Source organism: Lynx rufus, unplaced genomic scaffold, assembly GCF_022079265.1.
Source record: "Lynx rufus isolate CCGP_SWC_20201006 ecotype Redwood Valley unplaced genomic scaffold, mLynRuf1.p SCAF_7, whole genome shotgun sequence".
Lineage (NCBI taxonomy): Eukaryota > Metazoa > Chordata > Mammalia > Carnivora > Felidae > Lynx > Lynx rufus.
In genome coordinates, this window is record NW_025814889.1 from 138,963,126 (window position 1) to 138,984,118 (window position 20,993).

General features: G+C 50.9%; 1 protein-coding gene across 3 annotated transcripts in view; it reads left to right on the forward strand.

Annotated features, from left to right (window-relative positions):
* Positions 1 to 20,993, forward strand: part of TBC1D22A (TBC1 domain family member 22A) — a 323,216-nt gene that overhangs the window by 77,479 nt on the left and 224,744 nt on the right. For all 3 annotated transcript variants that reach the window (XM_047065603.1, XM_047065604.1, XM_047065605.1), the window contains exons 5-6: positions 8,175 to 8,245; positions 19,984 to 20,112. In XM_047065603.1, the coding sequence (XP_046921559.1) occupies positions 8,175 to 8,245; positions 19,984 to 20,112 (200 nt within the window). The remainder of the gene's footprint in view (positions 1 to 8,174; positions 8,246 to 19,983; positions 20,113 to 20,993) is intronic.

The window sequence follows — 20,993 nt, forward strand, 5'->3', positions numbered from 1 at the left end:
GATGTTTCATAACGATAAAAGATTCAACTCATTAAGTTGATGCATCTTTCCTAAATGTATGTGCACCCAAAACTACAGCTTCATAACACATGAAGCAAAACTTGACAGAAATGAAGAGAGGAAGAGGCAAGTTCACTGTCATAGGCAGAAATTTTAGCACTCTTCCCTGAGTAATTGGTAGAATAGGTAAATTAAAACATCAGCAAAGATGTGGAAGATATGAATCACTAAAGATGTGGAAGATACATACCACTGTCAGCCAACTGGAACTACCTGATTTAGCCACCACATGTGGATGACTGCATATACCAGGTAAAGAATGCACATCTTTCCAAGGACATATGGCACATTCACCAGATACACCATATGCTCTACCAAAGCAAGTCATAGTAAATATTGAAGGATTGAAACAACACCAAGTTCATCTGACCAGATGCTTTAATTTAGAAGTCAGTGTAACAATAAACTACCCAGGAAGTCCTCAAATATTTGGAAATTTGTCAACGTACTTCAACTTAACTCTGGATCAAAGAAATCACAAGGAACATGAGAATCTATTTGAATTTAATGATAATCACCATGCATATGAAAATCTGTGTGTTGCTAGTAAAAGAGTGCTTGGAGGGAAGTTTGATCTTTAAACGTTTATCTTAGAAAGGAATCAAGGTTTCAAATCAGTGATTAAAGCTTCCACTTTAAGAAGGTAGGAGAAGAGGAGGAAGTTAAACAGCACCAAGTAAAAGAAGGGAAATAAAGCAAGGGTGGAAATCAGTAAATTGGTAAATGGATAAACAAGGGCAAGAATCAAGAAAATCTGGTTAGTTTTTTTTTTAAAGACCAATAAAAACTTCTAGTTAGACTTGATCGATGGAAAGAAGAGAAGACACAAATTACCATTATCATGTTGTACTGAAAGAGGAAGCATCACTACAAACCCTACAGACATTAAGAAGATAATAAGGGTGTATTATTTGCAACTTTATGCCAATAAATTCAAGAATTGACATGAAATGGACATAGTACTTCAAAGACATGACCTCATAAAACTGATAGCAGAAGAAAGGGAAAACCTTAATATCCCAATGTCAATTAAAAAAATTATAATAAAAAAGCCTCACACAAGGAAAGATCAGGGTCAGATGGCTTTCCTGGCAAATTCTATCAAACATTTAAAGAGGAAATAATGCCAATTCTCCAGAAGCTCTCTCAGAAAAGAGAGGAGGAGAAACCTTCTCAGCTCATTTTATTAAGGCATCATAACCCTAATACCCAAACCTTATAACAAAGGCATTGTGAGAAAAAGAAACTAGAGACCAATATCCCTGATGGCTATAGCCAAAAAGTTCTTCAAAAATACATTAGGAAGTTGACTCTTGCTTCAGTCCATGAAGGATTAGCTGCCAAAGGAATTTCTCTCCTGTTGTAAACAGATAGAAACTTAGACCAGTATGTGAAACAACGGTTTTATGCTTGGAGGCAGTTTTCAGGCTGCAGCACGGGGAGGGGAACAGAAACTGAACCTGGGGAGTCAAGGAGTCAGGAAGGGGGTTCCAGGAGGCCAAGACAGACTGCATGGGACACAGTATTCCACAGAGACAGAGCCCACATATCTGCAGAGGGGTCCCATCAAGTTCTTGGTGGAGTGCTGGCCTGTTCATGAATGGGGTCCAATCCACGAGGTGGGGGAGAGAATCCACTTGAGGCAGTGAGTTGAATAATCCCCAGAGCTCATACAGATGCTGACTGTTGGGTGTTGCTGGCTGTCACTTGCTGCAGGAACCTGGAACTGAAAAGTCACTCTCTTGAGCAGCTGAAGCCGGGGGGGGGGGGGGCCCTGTGTGCTCAGGACCCGAGCACTCTGTAGGGGCCTAGTGCAGGAGAAAAACGCTCCAGAGGAGGCGCGCGCTGAAGAAAACCCAGCACCCACACTTGCTGCAGGAGCTGCGTGCCAGGGAAGCAGCCTCTGCAGGAGACTGATGAATGAGGCATGTGAGAACTTGGGTGAAAAAACTCCTTTCTCCTTTAGCGTCCCTCCTTCACTCTGTACTGAAAAGGGTGATGCCATGCCAGCCAGCCAAGGAGAAGTATTTACAAGACCCAGTTCCATTATCACAGAGGCAGTAAATTGATAACTGGCACATCTGGCATTAAAAAAAAAAAAAAGGCATGCCACGAAACAGGGAAATAGGACCTGGAATCAGAAGAAATATCTGTCATTAGAAACAGGTAAGATTATGAACGATTCAGTAAAAAGATGGGTAAAAGATTTCAAGATACGCGCCATAGAAAGTACAGAAATGGCCAATAAGCTCACGAAAATCTGTTTAACGCTCAACATCGTTAGTCATCACAGAATTGCTAATTAAAATGTAATGAGATGCCTTTAATGCTTACTAGAATGGCTAAAATTAAAGACTGACAGCACTGAGTTTGACCAGGATGTGGGGCAGTTAAAGTTTTTATACATTACTGGTGGGAAGCGTAAAATGGTACAACCATTTTGAAGGACCACATGGCGTTTTTTTTTTTTTTTTTTTTTTTTTTTTTTAACCAAGGTAAACACATATCTGTCATATGATCCGGCAATTCCACTCCTTCATGTTTGCCTAATAGAGATGAAAACAGAGACCCACAGAACACATGTCCACAAGAATGGTCATAGCCGTTTTTTCACAGTAGTGAAAGCTTGTGAATAAACCAGCTATCTGTGAATATGGAAGCAAATTGTGGTATATTCATAGAGTCGATTAGTATTTCTGCTGTTCTCGTAAAGAATAGACCACTGGTACATGCAATATCATGACTCTGACGTGAGCAGATGAAGCAGAACTCGAGCAAGTACCTCCTGTATGTACTATTTATGTGAATGTTAAGGTCAGACAGAGATAATCTATGACCAGAAAGGAGCTAACTTGGAGTGGGGGCAAAGAATTATAGAAAAGGCTGCTAGAAATGTTCTGTATCTTGTTTTGGGGGGGCTACAGTCATCCTTTTTTATTGCCTGTAAATTATATGTCAGTTAAAATATGGGACCCCACCTGCCCAAGAAAACCACGCCTAAAGGGGGTAGAGGAAAGACTTGGGCGTTCTTCTCTCCAGCACTTACCACCAGGCTATTGCAAGGCACTGCCTCAGGGTGCGCAGGAAGCAGAATCGTGGCATCTGACCTGCAGGAACTCGTCAACCACTTCTGGGAGATGAGATAGATGCTCAGATACGGCACTGAAGGTGGGCCGTTAGGTGCGCTGGCTCCACTTGTTCCTGGCACTCACGGAGGAGGGAATTGGGTGTTACTGGAGTTGAGAGGAAGGCTTCATAGGTCTGGCAGAGGTGGAGCTGGTCCTGGAAGGTTGGGTGGATTTCGAAAAGTCGGAGGTAAAGTTGGAGATGCCACGGGAACTTTGTAGCTTGGTAGGAACACAGTGGGGTACACCCTGAAAGGCACATCTTCCACTGTCCTTGAGCCATTCTCTGAAGCCCTCCCCCCGTGGCTGGCTATGCTTCCAGGCTCCTGTGTCCACTTACAGAAGCACTCAGGGTGTCTGCCCTCTGCTTTCTCTTGTTCTTTTTTTTTTTTTTTTTAAATATATTTTTAAGGTTTATTTATTTTGAGAGAGAGAGAGCGTGGAAATCTGAGAGCATGAGCAGGGGAGGGGCAGAGAGAAAGGGAGAGAGAATCCTAGGCAGGCTCTGCCCTGTCAGCACAGAGCCTGATGTGGGGCTTGATCTCATAAACCGTGAGGTCATGACCTGAACTGAAACTAAGAGTTGGACGGACACTTAACCAACTGAGCCACCCAGGCTTCCCACTGTTGTTCCGTCTCCACAGACTTACTCCATATCCACCCAGAAAGACATCCATTCTTTTCCATGGCAGTGTTGTAGTCCAGTGTGTGGATGTAACAGTGTTTTAATCACCTCCCTGTTGACGGACAGACACTCTGATTGTTTCCAGTTTTTGTTACAAGGCTCAAACAAGCACCCTGTGTGTAACCCCTTGCACATGTCCCCGTGGAACAGATTTCTTCAAGTGAGGTTGCTGCTCAAATGTTATATACCTTTAAAACGTGACCAATAGAAAGTTCTGTTCGTATGCACTCCGACCAAACTATAAGAGAGTGGCTATTCACCTACAGTCACATCAATACGGGTATACTCAGTTAATATTTTATTTAATTTGTGACAAATTTCTTGTTCTAATAATGTAGTTATTTAATCACCATTGAGATTATGTGCCTATTTTTGTGTATGTACTAGCCACTTCTATTTCCTCTTCCATGAATTTTCCAGTTTTGTGTAGCTTGATCATTCTCTTGTATGTATTCTTTATGTATGAGTGATGTTAACTTTTTTGTATGGTACGTATGTATTTTTCAAGTCTGTCTTTTTTTTTTTTTTAACATTACGGTGTCTTTCATTGTGCAGCCATTTTAAACTTTTGTACTGTTAGTTTGTCAACCTTAATTATAGTTCTAGGATCTGTGTTTTGCTTGGAAGGCCTTTCTCCCGTCTGAAAGTAGCACAATATTCCTCTATATTTTCTTGTATTTTTATCTTTCCTTCACATACATGTGCTCACATGCACACACACATGCACACACTCCATTTAGGTCTAAGGATTTTTAATGTGTATTTATTTTTGAGAGAGACAAAGCATGAGCAGGGGAGGGTCAGAGAGAGCGGGAGACACAGATTGTGAAGCAGGCTCCAGGCTCTGAGCTGTCAGCATAGAGCCCGATGTGGGGCTCGAACCCACAAGCCATGAGATCATGACCTGAGCTGTAGTTGGACACTTAACCGACTGAGCCACCCAGGCGCCCCGGTCTAAGGATTTTTAATCATTTGGAATTTTTTTTAATGTTTATTTATTTTTGAGAGAGAGAGAGCAAGAGAGAGCAAACAGGGGAGGGGCAGAGAGAGGAGGACACAGAATCCAAAGCAGGCTCTAGGTTCTGAGCTGTCAGCACAGAGCCCGATGCGGGGCTCGAACTTACAAACCATGAGATCGTGACCTGAGCTGAATCAGACGCATAACCAGCTGAGTCACCCAGGTGTCCTTGGAAATGTTTTTGTGGTAAGATACATGGTCTGATTTCCTTTTCTGAAAATAAATGCCATATTGTTTGGACACCATTGACTGATGGGCCCCTTGATCTGAAATGCTGTTGTAATCATAACTAAGTGCAGGTTTGATGTGAACCATTCATCGGTTCCATTGCTCTCCCCAGTGTCTTAAGAACTGTAGCTCTCTTACACATTTTCTTGTCTGTTAATACAAGTCCTCTCATGTTATTCTTTTCAGAAATCTTATTGGCTGCTGTTAAGCATTTGCTCTTCCGGATGAACTAGTGCCAGCGTATCAGGTTTTACAACACACACGGAATTTCCCCCTGGGATTTTGTTGGCTTGCGTTGAACTTAAAGAGTTTTTAAGTGGTGGTTGACAGCACTGTAATATTGAGGCAAGATCCAGCAATGTGTTTGGTCCCTGATCTTCTTCCCCTGTCCTCACCCGAGCCGCCATCCCCTCTACACTGGGCTTCATAAGCAGCCCACCAAGTGTCCCCTTGTGAGCACTGGCCCCTCTGGTCTCTTCTTCACGCCGTGGCCACGGCTTTGCATTAGTTCTTTCCTGGACTGAGAATATTCCCCTTCCAGCCCCTCTTCCTTCAGTAATGTCTCCTCATCTGTGGGTCTTTCCTCAGTTGTCATCTTCAGGGAAACCTTCCTAACAAGGTAGAATTTCCCACCTGTCCTTTCATCTCACAGTCCTTACCTCTTGTTCTGAGCCCAGTTGGAATTGCACACCTGCTCTGTCCTGGGGGTGGAGGTGGGTCCTCTGAGCACAGGGCTTTGTGTGTTGTTCCCTGGCCCGGAGGAGGTGCTCATTAAATCCTTGTTAACGCCAGTGAGCTTGGTGTTTTCCTCCATTTCTTTAAGTAGAACCTCACAGTTTTCTTCATACGCTAGTCTCCATTTCTTGCGAAGCCTTATGCCTGCAATATTGTTTATTTTGTTGCTGATGGAGAAAAGCTGTTGATTTTAGAATGTTCTTGTATCTGCCCGCCTTGCTGAACTCAACCCTCATTCCTGCCTCTCTTTGCTGGCTTTATCCTCAGGCGGGTTGGGTGCCAGTTGGCTGTAGCCCCAGCCTCACATCTGACCCTAGCAGTCTTCAGAGGGAGCAAGAGAGGGTTGCCCCCAAAAGGTTTCTGAAGAGCCAGGAGGGGCTTTCTCCTTAGCTTAGCTCTGCGACAGCCAATCAGTTCCAACCTTGGGGTGCTGGGTTCAGCTTCCCTCAGGCTGACTCCCCTCATTACCAGGGCTGCAGGGTGGGGTGGGGGGTGCTGGTGGTCACTTTGCACATCCGGATTCCGCTAGAAAGGTGGAGGGGCAAAGAGGCCCTGGGCGAGGGTCTACACTGGACGTCTACCGGAATGTTCCTGTGACTTTCCCATCAAGCCAGTTTAACACCTTTATAGGTACGAGATTTCCCGACATGGAGCCGTTTTATTCCTGGGGTTTTATTCCTGTGTGTACTGTCCTTTGAATACCTGGCTGTGTTTTGATCTGCGAAGATTTGTTTTGGACCTTTTGTCCATATTCATGAGTGAAATTTGTCTGTGTTTGCAGGAAGCCTTTCTAATAGGGGAAGTTAATAGAGTGGAAAGATTCTGGGCTGTGAAGGTCACTTAGTTCCTGGGCCACTGTGGCCGAGTCCCCCAACCTCTCCGCTCCTTGCCTACACAGTAGGGTCACAGCCCTGATTCTCTCAGGCTGTGGCGAGGAACAAATAGCGCCTTTGAAAGCTCCTCTTACGCACTAACGCTTACACAGACTCAGAACTTGGCCTCATATGTCTGTTCAAGGCACCATTTTTGTGAGTTTCCTTCAGGAGGAGACAGGTTCAGAGAACATTAGCCACGGAGATTTCTCTCGGCTTTCTTCATATAAACCATAATCAGAAAACCAGACTCATGCAGGAGGAGAGGCCCTGGGAACATGACTGGTAAACATTACATTATTGGTGTTCAGATATTAGGTTCCTGCTTTTCATAATATCCTCAGGGTGCGGGGGAAGATTCGATACTTTCTGAGATTCTGCTGTAAAGTGCAAGTTATTGCTGGTACCGTCGCCCAATTATTCTGTACTTATTTTACTTAGACTTTAGTAATTGGAAAAAGATTAGATGTCAGGACTTTGTATTTTGTTGATTATATTACCAAAGTCTCTTTAATCGTTTCTTTTATTCCGAGTATTAATCATGAGCTCCTAGCCGTTAGGAGAAGAGCCTAATGGTAGATTCGTAACTTAAAGGAGAGAAATAATTACTTCAGTTTCAGTGGGACTGACTGAGTGTTGATACACCTGCAAATTGAAATGTATTCTCTATCCATTCGGGGCACGTGGCTGAGACCTTGGGGAGACATAGAAGGTCACATGGAATTCAGGGGCTGATCTCCTCACCCGCCCGGCCCCTGCTGTGCCCTCTCCTGCCCTCCGGAGGCTCCGGACATGTCCTTGACCAGCCCTGCCTCTCTTTGGGTATTTGTGATGGCAACAGTGACTTGTACTAGTCTACTTGGAAGACTGTGTTGTCCTTGATGTGTGCATAACATGGCTTCACCCTTGACCGGTGCTGTATGAACACAGGCTTATCCCCGTGAAATAATTTCTTCCAAAAGCAGTCTTGAGCCAAGCACCTTCTGTTCTCCAGCAGTAAATGGTGGGAGTGAGACAGAAAGCGGGAAGGACGGGAGAGCTCAGAGGGTGGTTAAGTTGGGGACAGGTGTTGGTGGTAGGGGTACAGGGAGAGGGAGGGTGGGAGGGAAGGAGGGGGCATGTGGACTCTGGACTCACTGCTCTAGGGAGGAAGGTGTGTGGTGCCCCACCTGTCCCGGCGTGACTATGGGGACACTTGCGATGCGTTTAGCAAACATGTACTCTGTGTAACTTAAATGCAAACAGGTGACACTTAGCTCTGCGGGAATAGAGGCAACTTTGCGTCTCTCGTATATTGAGAACAATCAGTATCTGAAATCTTTATCACTCAGGTTTGTTCTGATTTCGTTTATGGGGCCTCATACCCTGCCGTAACATTGATGGAATATGTTAAAGCCCCGTGGGGAGTTTGTGGACTATTTGTAAACCCTGTTTTGTCTCTTTGTCAACAGAGGAATTGCGGAAGTTGAGCTGGTCCGGAATCCCTAAGTCGGTTCGTCCGATTACCTGGAAGCTGCTGTCGGTAAGTCTTCCTGGGGCTGCCTGTCCTGGCGGCCAGGCTCCAGGCGTGGCCCGTCGGCCGCCCAGGCATGCGCCCTGCCTTTGTGGCAGTGATCCGGGCCTTTGTCTGAGCTAAGGTGACATTTTCCATCTTTTGCTTAATTTCAAGCTTGGTTTGACAAGGCTGGCAGAAAATGAGGGGAGGTAATTATTTATGACAGCTGTATTCTTTTTCTCTGATTTTATTATTCTGAAAATCTGTAATATTTTCAAACGTGTGATATAGAAAGGATCGAGCATAGAAGACTGTTTCAGTTCTGAGGAATCCATCACAGGGAAATAGGTTTGACAAAGGTGGTGGTTTTTTTTTTTTTTTTTTCTTTTTCTCTTTTTAAATGTTAGTGGGGATGTTAGACGTAGTCTGCGTTTCTGTGATGGAGGCTGGGGTTCTGGTTCTAAACTGCCCATTGTGGAGACTCCTGGAGGAGGTCAGGTGGACGAGGTGGGGGTGGGGCGGCCACCAGAAGACTCCCGGTCCTTCACTCGGGTTAATATCGGAAGTGAGCTGGGCCCTGCTGAAAGCTTGGGAGTAGTTTATAGACAGCTTTCTTCTCTTTCCCTTTTTAAATTATTTTTGGAGTTAAATCAGTGGGGAACTCTAAGTGTTTACTCTAAATTGGGTCTGACTTTTCAGTATTTAAAAGACTCTTTCTTGCTAATGAGTCTTCATAAATTTGCAGCTTAGTACCTCGTAATCCTAAATGCAGATACAGCTCTCAACAGTGAATATTTATTGATTAAATATTCTCTTGCAATTAAAATTAGACCTGCTACAATTGCTCATGTTTTTGTTTGGTGTTTGTTATTTTAAGCATTTGTATCTACTTTTCCAAACGTCCTCCAAGATAGGTTGCAAGGTTTTGAGATTGAACTGTGGGAAGTTTTGATGAAAACACGTTTAAGACCTAATGGTACAATTTTGTATTTAAGGATGTGCTGCCTCTAGGTGGAAAGCCTTCATGAAAGCTTCTGTCCCCTTCCTTTCCTTCGGTTCTCAGTCTGCTCGAGTCGTGGTTAGATACCCTGTGGTCGGAATGGGAGGGTTAGGGTTAGGTGGGTAGAGTCTGTAAGCGGGAATGTCAGGAAAGCCAGGGAAGGAGCGTGTGGGCCTCCTTGGGCACGTGTACCGCGTAGCCGCTTAACTGATTACGGAGCCCCTTGCCTGGAGACAGAGGTGAATCAGATAGTGGCCCTGCCACTAGGAGGGGTTAGGGCTGGATGCACGGGGCTCAGGCGGTCAGGAGCGGAGTGAGCGCCCAGGGAAGGCTTCTCATTCCCAGTCTCTGCAGGTGCTGTGAGGTGGGAAGCTGGGGACCAGGCAGGACAGAGATGAACTTGGCAGTTCTAGACCTCTTTGGGTTTGGGTTGATGGATGAGTTAAAAACAAGTGTGTGTGGGGGGGTGAGTGGGCAAAGCCGGTCCTTCCAAAGTTGGGGGGGGCACCAAAAAAGGGAGGGCAGTCCCAGGATAGCGCAGTCTCACCTGCATGGCAGGCCAGGCTTCTTGTGGGAGGCTTCTGGAACATCTTGAAGGGTGTGTCAGGGTCCTTTGTGTGTGTGTGTGGGGGGGGGGTAGATGCAGATGGGATTGGACAAGCAGGGGCCAAGGTGGGCGGGCTCCCCAGGGATGGCTGGGATTGGTGACGAGCAGGGGCCAAGGTGGGCGGGCTCCCCAGGAATGGCTGGGATTGGTGACGAGCAGGGGCCAAGGTGGGCAGGCTCCCCAGGAATGTCTGGGATTGGTGAGGAGCAGGGGCCAAGGTGGGCGGGCTCCCCAGGAATGGCTGGGATTGGTGATGAGCAGGGGCCAAGGTGGGCGGGCTCCCCAGGAATGGCTGGGATTGGGCGAGCAGGGGCCAAGGTGGGCGGGCTCCCCAGGAATGGCTGGGATTGGGCGAGCAGGGGCCAAGGTGGGCGGGCTCCCCAGGAATGGCTGGGATTGGGTGAGCAGGGGCCAAGGTGGGCGGGCTCCCCAGGAATGGCTGGGATTGGGCGAGCAGGGGCCAAGGTGCGCGTGCTCCCAGGAATGGCAGGGAGAAGGCTTGGATGGGGCAGGGAACCCGGGGCAGCCAGGGACCAGGAGCGGGTGACTCCTGAAGGATTTGAGTGAGGGGTAAGTCGGCTGTGTTTCTGGAACGGGAGAGTCAGGAGTCTCTCGAAAGGTCTGTTGGCTGGTTCCTTCATTGATTTGATCGTTATTTACCGAGCACTTTGTGGCTCTGGCACTGTGTTGGAGCTGGGAGATAAAGAGAGAAAAGGACCAAGTCCCTGTGCCTTATGGAGCCTGCGGAAAAGAAGGGGAGTCCCTGCCCTCCTCTGTCTCCCCCAGGGCATACCGGGGTTTTACCGCACGGGAAGGATCCTGTTCTCTCAGGAGTCTGGGCCCCCAGCGCTCTGCTCACCCTGTGTCTCAGCTTGCTTTACAGCACTTACTGAGTGCTTGCTGTGTGCCAGACCGTGCACACGAGAGAGATGCCCGCAGATGCGGTGGTCTCTGGGTGCAGGACCCAGGAGCTGGTGGGTCCGTATCGAGAGCAGAGCCTGGTTGGGAGGAAGGGTGTGCCGGGCTGCTCTGGGTGCTTGTTGGAAGGAAGAGGCGGACAGCCGGGTCAGGGAAAACCCCCCGGGGGCGGGGGTGCAGGCTTTGGGGGGCCTGTGGCCTCTGGAGCAGGAGCCAGTCGCTGCCATGGCACTGTACCTGTCACTCAGGGAGCGTGCGCTCACCTCGACTTTGCCGTGCGCTGGGCCAGGCGGGCGGTGATGTCATCCAGTCGTCACGTGCCCACACACGGTCCCTCTGGGGGTGAGGACGGGCTCTGGGAATCCAGGTTGAGGGGTGCTAGTCAGACATGGGTGTGGGTAGGTGGAAGGAGGCCAGCATCCTGGGGCCGTCGTCTCTTCGCCTCGAAGCGCTGACCCAGGAGCTGCCTCGTGGGCCTGTCCTTGTCTCCCAGTTACTCCCAAGCGCACATCATCGGTATGTTTCCTGTCCTGGGGGATTTGGGGAGCACAGCGCAGGATGCTGACCACTCACTTCTGACTCAGCAGGTGTTTCCCACGCGTCTGCCCTCAGCCAGCAGGCCCTTTGCAAGTGGTAGGTCACAGGAGCATCTTGGAAAATGGTGGGGAGAAAACCCAGCAGGCACTTCCGGGCCATGGGGTACAGGGAAGTGTCGCCCCAGTTAAGGCCACTTTTCAGTCTCACTCTGAATCAGAGGCTTCACATTCCACTCTCCTGGGCCCGCAAAGTGGATCAGAGCCTTGGGGTATACCCCGGTTTGCACCAGTTCCAGCCTTTCCCAGGCCGGGTGGTGGGGGTGGGGGGTGGCGGCTGGGACGTGGGGGCTTTGGGCTTTGGGCTGCCCTCTTGACCTGCGCTTTTTCGTTCTGGGTGCACATTAGTGTGACCTGGGAGCTGGGGAAACATTGGTCTCTGGGTCTCGCAGGGTTGGAGACGGCTGCTCTAGGACAGGTGGGTGCCATGTGGGACAGGCACACAGGGACCGGCTGGGACCTGCACCCAAGAAGGCAACACTCCTGGGCCAACGTGCCTGGGCTTGACCAAGAGCGTCCCGGAGGCCCGACTGGGGCCCAGGTGGGGTCCGGCTTCTTCCAGCCCTTTTGCTTCCGGGACCCTGAACCCAGGATCGAGGAGAATCTGTCGTTTGTCTGGTGAACAAAGACAACCCAAGCTGTACTTGAATGTGAACCTACTTCCAGACCTGGGAGATGAATGACTTTTTTCCCCCAGGATGTTCACGACTTGTCGTTACAAACCAGGATTTGTCCTGGTGGCTTGTTGAAGAGCACGATTCTTAACTGATGAGTAGGAAATGGTACTTTAACGAAGAAAGATGGGAAGCTTGGCTCCTGTCATTTGTGGAGGACTGGCATATACTCTGGTCTAGAAATACCAGGAAGCCACCATGGATGCTATTTAACATTTAAATTCCATGCAAGTGCGGCTGTGACTTTTTAAAAATTAGCGCTGTCAAAAATCATATTTTTTGGCTCATTTAAAAAAAAAAAACTATTTCAGAAACATCAAACAGAAACTAATTAAACATTTAACATTTACGCTAATGAACAGGATGGTTAAAAACGAGAAGTGAGGGGTGCCTGGGTGGTTCCCTTGGTTAAGCACTGACTTCGGGTTTAGGTCATGATCTCACGGTTCCTGAGTTCGAGCCCCACGTCGGGCTCTGTGCTGACAGCTTAGAGCCTGGAGCCTGCTTCGGATTCTGTGTCTCCCTCTCTATCTGCCCCTCTCCTGCTTGTGCTCTGTTTTTCTCTGTCTCTCAAAAATAAATAAACATTTAAAAAAAAAACCCAAAAAACCCAAGAAGTGAAATGCTGGTATCATCTTGTCTCCTTGCAGTATGTTGAGGTCGGTTTGCACGTGAACCTGGTGGGAGGGAGCGATTGGATGTTTGTGTCACTGGGACGGTTCCGACATAAGTATATGCGTGTATTGTTTTACATTTATGATTAGTGTTTTTATGGCATGCTAATACGGCAATTAAGTTTTCTGTAGTTGTGTCATTTAAAATTCATTGCGTACTTGAACATATTTCGTTTGCATAATTTCTAGTCTGGCTTAATTATCGAGAGGCCTCAAGTTGCATATGTGTGTTTTCCTTTAGGAGTGAGTGTCAGGAGTGTGTGCGGGGCTTTTTATTGCCCGTGCTCCCATCGTGACACGCTTGCCTTTTGGAATTTCTCTTCCAGTAGTGAAGTTAGAATCTGGGGGTTGGGAGAATGCTCGAGTCCTCGTACACGGTCACGAAGAATCCTTCGGTGGCACTGCATGTGACTGCTGTAGGGCTGCCCACACCGTTCCCTGGCTTGTACCCCCTGTGGCCCCGCTGCCCTGGCCTGGCACACAGGGCCTGCCGCCCGGCCGCCACGCACCTGCCCACGCTCCTCACCCGCCAGGGGCGGGGGCAGCCTGGATACAGCGCCCCCCGTGTGCCCTGTGCAGTCGTGTGACCATTCTCAGGGCGTTTGCTCTGTCCCTCCACACCGTTGTCTTCTCCACCACCAGTGCCAACCCCAGACCCACCCAGACCGAACCCAGAACTGTGTACTGGCCGATACACAGACAACGTGTATCCTCTCAGACATCCTCCTCCCTGGGCGCCCAGGGCCGTGGCCGTCCTTGGGGAGTGGTGACATCATTCATTCGCTCAGCGAGCCTGCACGGGGAACCTGTGGTGCGCCCCTCAGTGTTCTGGGCGTGGGGGGCTGGAGTCTCTGTGAGCACGGGTCAGGAACCCCCTGCGGGAGCTCGAGAGACAGAGTAAGCGACGTCTCTGTGTCTGAGCGTCTCTGAGAAGCTGAGTCTGGAAACACCTGGAGCCCGGGGAGGGAGGCCGAGGTCAGAGTGCTGACTCAGATGGGGCAGGGCAGGTCTCTGGGGGAAGTGCTGTCTGAAGAGAGGTTACCCGCCGTAGCGTGGTCGCAGCGCTGACCGGACAGCCGCTGGAGGGAGCTGAGCTCCAGCGACAAATTGAGGCAGCCGCAGCCACGTGTCTTTGGTCCGGTGGATACGGCCTCGGCAGGGGAGGTGCTAAGGGGAAAGGTTCTGGGGACTCGGGCCCTGGAGAGTAGGCTGGAGGAGGTGAGAGGCCAGCCTTGCTTCCCCAGGTCAGGGGCTGCTCCACGTCTGCGGCCTCTGTCTCAGCTGCCCAGCCCCTCCTGAGCCCTGGTGTGGAGGTGGGGGGGTCTTGGGCCCAGGGAACAGGGTGCAGAGAGAGGCCACAGGGGCTGACGGCAGCGCAGGGAGGGCGTCCGCCTCTGTGCAGGGGCACGGTTCCCGGGTGTGCTGGCGGGAAGGTTGAACTTGCCTTCCCGTGGGTTCCTGGGGTGGGCACGAGTGCAGGGCTGCGTTCGGCATCTCTGCTTCCCGGAGCTGAGCCCAGGGTCCGAGGGTCCGGGACACAGGCAGAGCCCAGGGGTGTGTGTGTGTGTGTGTGTGTGTGTGTGTGTGTGTGTACGTGTGTAGATGACCCCACGGGGTGGGGACCTGTTCCTGAGTTTGTGCGAAGTGAGCCCGGATCCTCCGAGAAGGGCAGCATCAGGTAAGGGCCTCTCAGGCCTGGCTTTGGCTGCAGTCCGTGCTCAGGCCCTGTAACTCGGCTACGGTGACCATTCTTGAGCCTTTACTCTTCCGTCAGTGACAACACCGCCAGCCCACCCGCCAGGCAGGATTCAAGGCAGTGCTCCGGGCAGCTCCGCGCCGGGTGAGCAGTTGGGCTTTTTCTTACTCAGCTGTGGCCGTGGCCTCCTGGGGATAGGAATTGTTCTTCCTGCCAGGTGATGGCCATGGGGAGTGAAGTCACAGTGAGGTCAGGTGGGTGCGGTCGCTCCTGGTGCTTGCCAGGAGGATGGTCTCTGACATGATGAAGCAGTGCCCTTCCTCAGGTCTGGCCATTCCCCCTGGGGTGGGAGGCCCCCTGGCAGGGACAGGGCTGGGTCCCCGACAGGGAGAGCGCCCCGTGCCGCATGGTGCCGGCAGAAAAGGTCTGACTGTGGAGGCCCCCGGGGCGGGCGGTTTCTCACGCAGGACCTGCGGCAGGGGTGCTCCGGGCACACCTGGCACTCCTGTGTGCGCCTGGGTTATCGTTGCCGTCGCCGCTCCGAGTGTGTGAACCCATCTGCCTTTAGAACAGGAGCATCTCTCGTCTGGCCAGAAAGTAGAGGCACGCACGTGGGAGCATAGACACCGATGCTCAGCGGTAGAAGCTCCCACCGTCGGGGTTCCCTGTGTTGTCAGCGGGACCCTCTGGCGAACCTGCCCCTTCCCGACCTGTTGGAGTTCAGGCAGGTGCCCCTTGTCGTGCTGCTGAAGGGCGGGGGCTGGGCTCCCAGACCGGAAACTGCTGCCCTCCCTGGTGGGTTGCTTGGGAAGAAGCATCGGGAGCTTTCAGTGTGCCCGGTGTGGCCTTGGACGAACAGCTTGCTTGTGGGGATTTTGCCTCAGGAAGAAGTCAGACGTGGCTCAGAATACCAGACAAGGGAAAAGATTGTCACCCTGTTCAGAACGAGGAAGGTCGAGCATAAACACGTGCAAACACAAGTACATGTGGCGGAAGGCCTTCGGGTTGGTAGACTTTCTGGAAGAGGCTGGGTAGCGGTGTTGCAGGATAGACTTCAGTGCCTGGTGACCGCTCAGCTCTGCCGATGTAGAACACCAGCAGCCCCGCGTGGTTCGGACCCGAGGACAGCGGTTCCCAGCGTGCTGTCCTGTGCCGGCCCCGCCGGAGGCCACTACTTAACGACGTTGGGGACACGGTCGTGATTTCAAAGTGCGATGTGTAAGCATGGCAGGTTGGATGAAGGACATTTTCTTACAAAGGGCACAAGAAGGACTAATCATAAAAGATTAATAAATGGGGCCACATTAAAGCTAGGAACTTGTCTTCATCAAAAGACATCATTAGTGGGAAGAAAAGGCAAAGCACGGGGAGGAGGAGTAGAGACTTACGGAGGACTCCCCCGCGGAGAGCGTGATATGCCTGCAGACGAATACGACCCAATAGAAAACCGGGCTATGCTCGTCCACGCGTTTCCCGGGTGTGGACACAGAACAGCTCCGTCAGTCTTCTGGGAAATGCAGAGCGAAGCTACCTTCTTTTTGTCATTTTAAAGTTTATTTATTTTGAGAGAGAGAGTGAGCACACATGTGCGTGAGTATCAGAGGGGCAGAGAGAGAGGGAGACAGTCCCAACCAGGCTCCGCTCAGGACAGAGCCCGACTTGGGGCTCGAACCCGTGAACCTCTAGATCATGAACTCGGCCGAAGGTAAAGAGCTGGACGATTAACTGACCGAGCCACCCAGGTGCCCCAAAGCTGCCTTCTGACAGAGACCGCTGCAGGCCCATCGGGATGGCTGAAAAGAAAAAGTTTGTCAACACCAAGTGCTGGCAAGGATGTAGAACTTGCCACGTACCTCCAGTGGGAGTGTAAATCACTTCGGAAAATTCTGCAGCAGAACTTGTGAAAGGTGGGCATGGCCAGTGGTTCGCCTCCTCGGTAACTATCTAACAGAATGCACGTCATGGGCCGTGAAGGGCAGGAACGAGAATGTTGAGAACACAGAGTGGGAGCAGTCCACATGTCTGCTGACGGTAGCATGGAATTTGTACGCGGGAACACACAACAGTGAAAGCTATTCTTAACATGTTCCAAACACGAGTGAGCTTTTCAAATGTAATGTTGAGTTTGAGCGGCCAGACAGAAAAGATGATTCCATTTGTAGAAGGTTCAGAAATAGGCAACGTTTGCCCGGTGTTAGAAGTTAGGGACTTATTAGCTCCAGGGAGGAGGTGAAGGACAGTGGTTAGGAGGCTCCCAGGGGCCTCGAGCCAGGTGTGGTTATGATAATTCCTCCCACTGTTTGGATGGTGTGTGCTCGCATGTTATATTCCAGTATGTGTTTATGGACAAGAGGCTTAACGGTGTGACCCCGGTGTGCAAAAGCAAATGCGTGCACGAGTGTCATTGAGAATCGATGCTCCTAGAAATGCCTTGGGGAAGCAAAGGGGACGGATGTGCTCGCACAACTGACAAGACGTGGTTGGATTCAGGCCGACCTCATCAAGGCCGGTGACTCTCTGAGCTCAGCTCTGCAGGTCAGCTCTTTGTGACGGACCCACAGCCTGTGGTCCTCCCGCATGGCCACAGGGCAGCTGCCACAGCTCCAGTCTCTGCACATTCTCCCCGATTCACAGGAAGAAGCAAAGAAAAGCCGTGGGGCTTGCCTTCTGTGCCTGCATTGGGTCCCCTCTCTGCCTCTGAGCCTGTCGGCCCCTGTGGCCAGTGGGGTGGCCCATCAGGGACACTCCTGAAGGAAGGGGTTGAGAACAGGGATGTGTGGTTCCTGGAGGATCTTCAGGGCTCTGTGGAAACAAGGGAGGTATAGATATTCAGCAGCAAACACAGGTCTGCTGCAGATGTGGGAGCACCTTAAAGGCGGAAAATACCACGTGGGATTTATTTGTTCACTTGCTCATACATGAATTCACTTAATGAAAATTTGGCTGCCATGTGGCTGGTGCGGTGAGGGGCTGGCTCTGGGGGGGTCTCGTGCCAGGAGCAGCTGGAGCCCTGAGGGACCAGCCTGGCCTCGGGGGTCGGGTCAGGCGTCCTGAAGAAGTATCGTCGAAGAGACGCTGGAGGGATGAGCAGGAGGTAGCCAGGTAAAGCTTCAGAACATCCAGGGAAGAGACCAGGAGGAAATCTTTCCTATGTAGGACAGAAGAAGCACTAAATATAAAAGAAACACTTTATAAGTTGGATTTCATGGAAATTTAAAACTTAGGCTGTTTGAGACAAAGAGGCAGGGCCTAGATTAGGAGAATATAATCGTAATGTGTATTTGCTTCTAGAAGACAGAACCATAAAACTCACTAGGAAGATAACCTGGTTTAAGAAATGGGCAAAAGATTTGAACAGACACTTCACCAGAGAAGAGAAGCAGTGGCAGCTGGGTACGTGGGAAGATGTTGAACATTGTTAATCATCGGGGATGTGCGATTAAAGCCACTCAGTAGAATGGCTGATATTTATTTTTTTAAGATTTCATTTATTTATTTTAATGTTTATTTATTTTGAGGCAGAGAGAGACAGAGCATGAACGGGGGAGGGGCAGAGAGAGAGGGAGACACAGAATCCGAAGCAGGCTCCAGGTTCCGAGCCGTCAGCACAGAGCCCGACGCGGGGCTCGAACTCACGGACCGCGAGATCGTGACCTGAGCCGAAGTCGGACGCCCAACCGACTGAGCCACCCAGGCACCCCGATTTTTTTTTTAAAGTAATCTCTATAGTGAGCATGAAGCTTGAACTCGCAGCCCTGAGATCAAGAGTCACACGCTCTGACTGAGACAGCCAGGCACCCCCAGAATGCTAATATTTAAAGATGGACAGTACAGGGTGCCTGGGTGGCTCAGTCAGTTAAGCATCTGACTTTGGCTTGGGTCATGATCTTGCGGTTCATGGGTTCAAGCCCCACATCCGGCTCTGCTGACAGCACAGAGCCTGGAACCTGCTTTGGATTCTGTGTCTCCCTCTCTCTCTGCCCCTCTCCTGCTTGTGCTCTGTTTCTCTCTGTCTCTCAAAAATAAATAAACATTAACAAAATTAAAAAAAGAAAAGACGGGCATACTATCAGGGAGGGTGTGGAGCATTTGAAATTCTTATCCTCTGTTAGCTGGAGTGTGAAACCACATCATTTCTTGTGAAAGGTCTGGCAGTTTGTTAGGAAACGAAACATGTACATGTGCCTGGAGCCAATACTCCACTCCTAGGTGTTTAACCATGAGAGAGGAAAGCTTGTAGCCATAAAAACCTTGTACAAGAATAGTAGCAACAAGCTTTATTCATAGTAGCCCCGAACTAGAAACACCCCGGACGCTCAGCAGGAAGTGAGTGGCCGGCAGGCCACGGGGTCTCCGTGGGGTGGAGAAGTGAGCCGAGGGATGGGCTGCCGGTCCCCTCGTCGGTTTGGAAAAATCACAAAGACGCCAGGCCGAGCGGAAACAAAGCGTGGGTCCCCGAATGATTACATTCGCGTGACGTTCTAGGCCAGGCCTGGGCGGTCCGCGAGGAGTTGTGCGGCTCCCTGGGCTCTCCTGGTTGAGAGGGGGATGAGCACAGGGGAAGGTTTTGGGGAGACAGAGATTCTCCACGTCTTCACGGGGGCCGTAGTGACGCAGCTGTGTACCCTTGTCAGATGTCATGGAAGGGTTTACTTGAAAGAGGCACATTTCATCTTATATGTGACATGTCGGTAATGTTGATTTAAAAAGCAGAAGCAAAGAGGGGCGCCTGGGTGGCTGTCGGTTAAGTGTCAGACTCTTGATTTCGGCTCAGGTCCTGATCTTATGGTTCGTGGGTTCAAGCCCTGCGTCGGGCTCTGCGCTGACGGTCTGGAGCCTGCTTGGGATTCTCTCCCAAGCCCTCTCCCTCCGTCTCTGCCCCTCCCCTGCTTGGGCTCCCTCTCCCTCTCCCTCTCCCTCTCAAAACAAAAAAAATAAACTAAAAGTTAAAGAAAGTAGAAGCAACAAAATACAAAGCACGTACAACACCAATAGTCTGGCCCTGGAGACTGGGCTCTTCGTGACCACCCTGAGCCGCCTGGTCCTTCTGGGTTTGAGTTCACTTTATGTCCTGGGATTGCGGCTGCCAGTCGCCCACAAGTCTTTGGAGAGAGGAGGAAATCTGCACGAGCGACGATCTCTCCAGATGTGCATACGTGTGTGCACGTACACGTACATGCACGTGCCTGTGTGTACGTTGTAGGTATGCACGAGCACACACGAGCACCCGCATGTACTCTGGTCTGAAGACCGTGCAGACTCCCGAGTTCTCTGAGGCACACGAGCCGTTTCGAACCAGGGGTTCGTCTCAGTCCTGTTCTCGAAGAGCACAGAGTTCAAGCCTGGCTCCCATCTGACGCCCACTCCTGTGGCCACGGGTCAAGTTTGGCGGGCGCGGTGGAGGCTGTGAGCGCCCGAGCCCGAGCCGCCCGCCCGGTGCCTCGGAGGCCGCCTCCCTGATGTGCTTCGTGTCTGTTTCCGCTTACCGTCCTCGTCCCCCCCGTTTGGGAGCGCCACACCCAGTTAAGGCCCTTTGGGTTTCACACTTTGTGAGTCGGCGTTAACCGTACCTACTTTTTGTTCTTGTTCTTTCTCTCACCCAGGGTTACCTTCCTGCCAACGTGGAGCGAAGACCAGCCACGCTCCAGAGAAAGCAGAAAGAATACTTTGCGTTCGTCGAGCACTATTATGACTCCCGGCATGACGACGCTCACCAGGACACCTACAGGCAGGTGGGCGCCTGTCCCTCGCTCCACGTCCCGTGAGGGGCCCTGGCCTGCTGATGGTTTGCGGGAGGGGCTGTCTGCTCTGTGCGTTCCTAACCGAGCCACGGATTTGTGTTTGCTGATGAATGAACAAGTGACGGTGTGCTCCTGCTGGTAGTGCTTTGCTCATCTCCGGTTCCTTCTATAAAAGTGACGAGGATGTTTTTTTTTTTTTTTTAATTTTTTTTTTTTAACGTTTATTTATTTTTGAGACAGAGAGAGACAGAGCATGAATGGGGGCGGGGCAGAGAGAGAGGGAGACACAGAATCGGAAGCAGGCTCCAGGCTTCGAGCCGTCAGCCCAGAGCCCGACGCGGGGCTCGAACTCAACGGACCGTGAGATCGTGACCTGAGCTGAAGTCGGACGCCCAACCGACTGAGCCACTCAGGCGCCCCACGAGGATGTTTTTTTTTTTTTTTTAATTTTTTTTTCAATGTTTATTTATTTTTGGGACAGAGAGAGACAGAGCACGAACGGGGGAGGGGCAGAGAGAGAGGGAGACACAGAATCGGAAACAGGCTCCAGGCTCTGAGCCATCAGCCCAGAGCCTGACGCGGGGCTCGAACTCCCGGACCACGAGATCGTGACCTGGCTGAAGTCGGACGCTTAACCGACTGCGCCACCCAGGTGCCCCCCACGAGGATGTTTTTAATTGGAGTTGCAGAGCGGATGCCCGAGGTCCCCTGTTGGTGCCCTGACACGTGCCTCGGGAGCCACCCGGCCTTTCTTGTGTCAGAGAGCTGCTCTTGGGCCCGTAGGACCCGGACAGGCATGTCGCTGGACCGATCAGAGGAGGAGAGTCTCCGTGGGCTTTGTGGGCCCTGACTCTCTGGGGCACGGAGGGGTG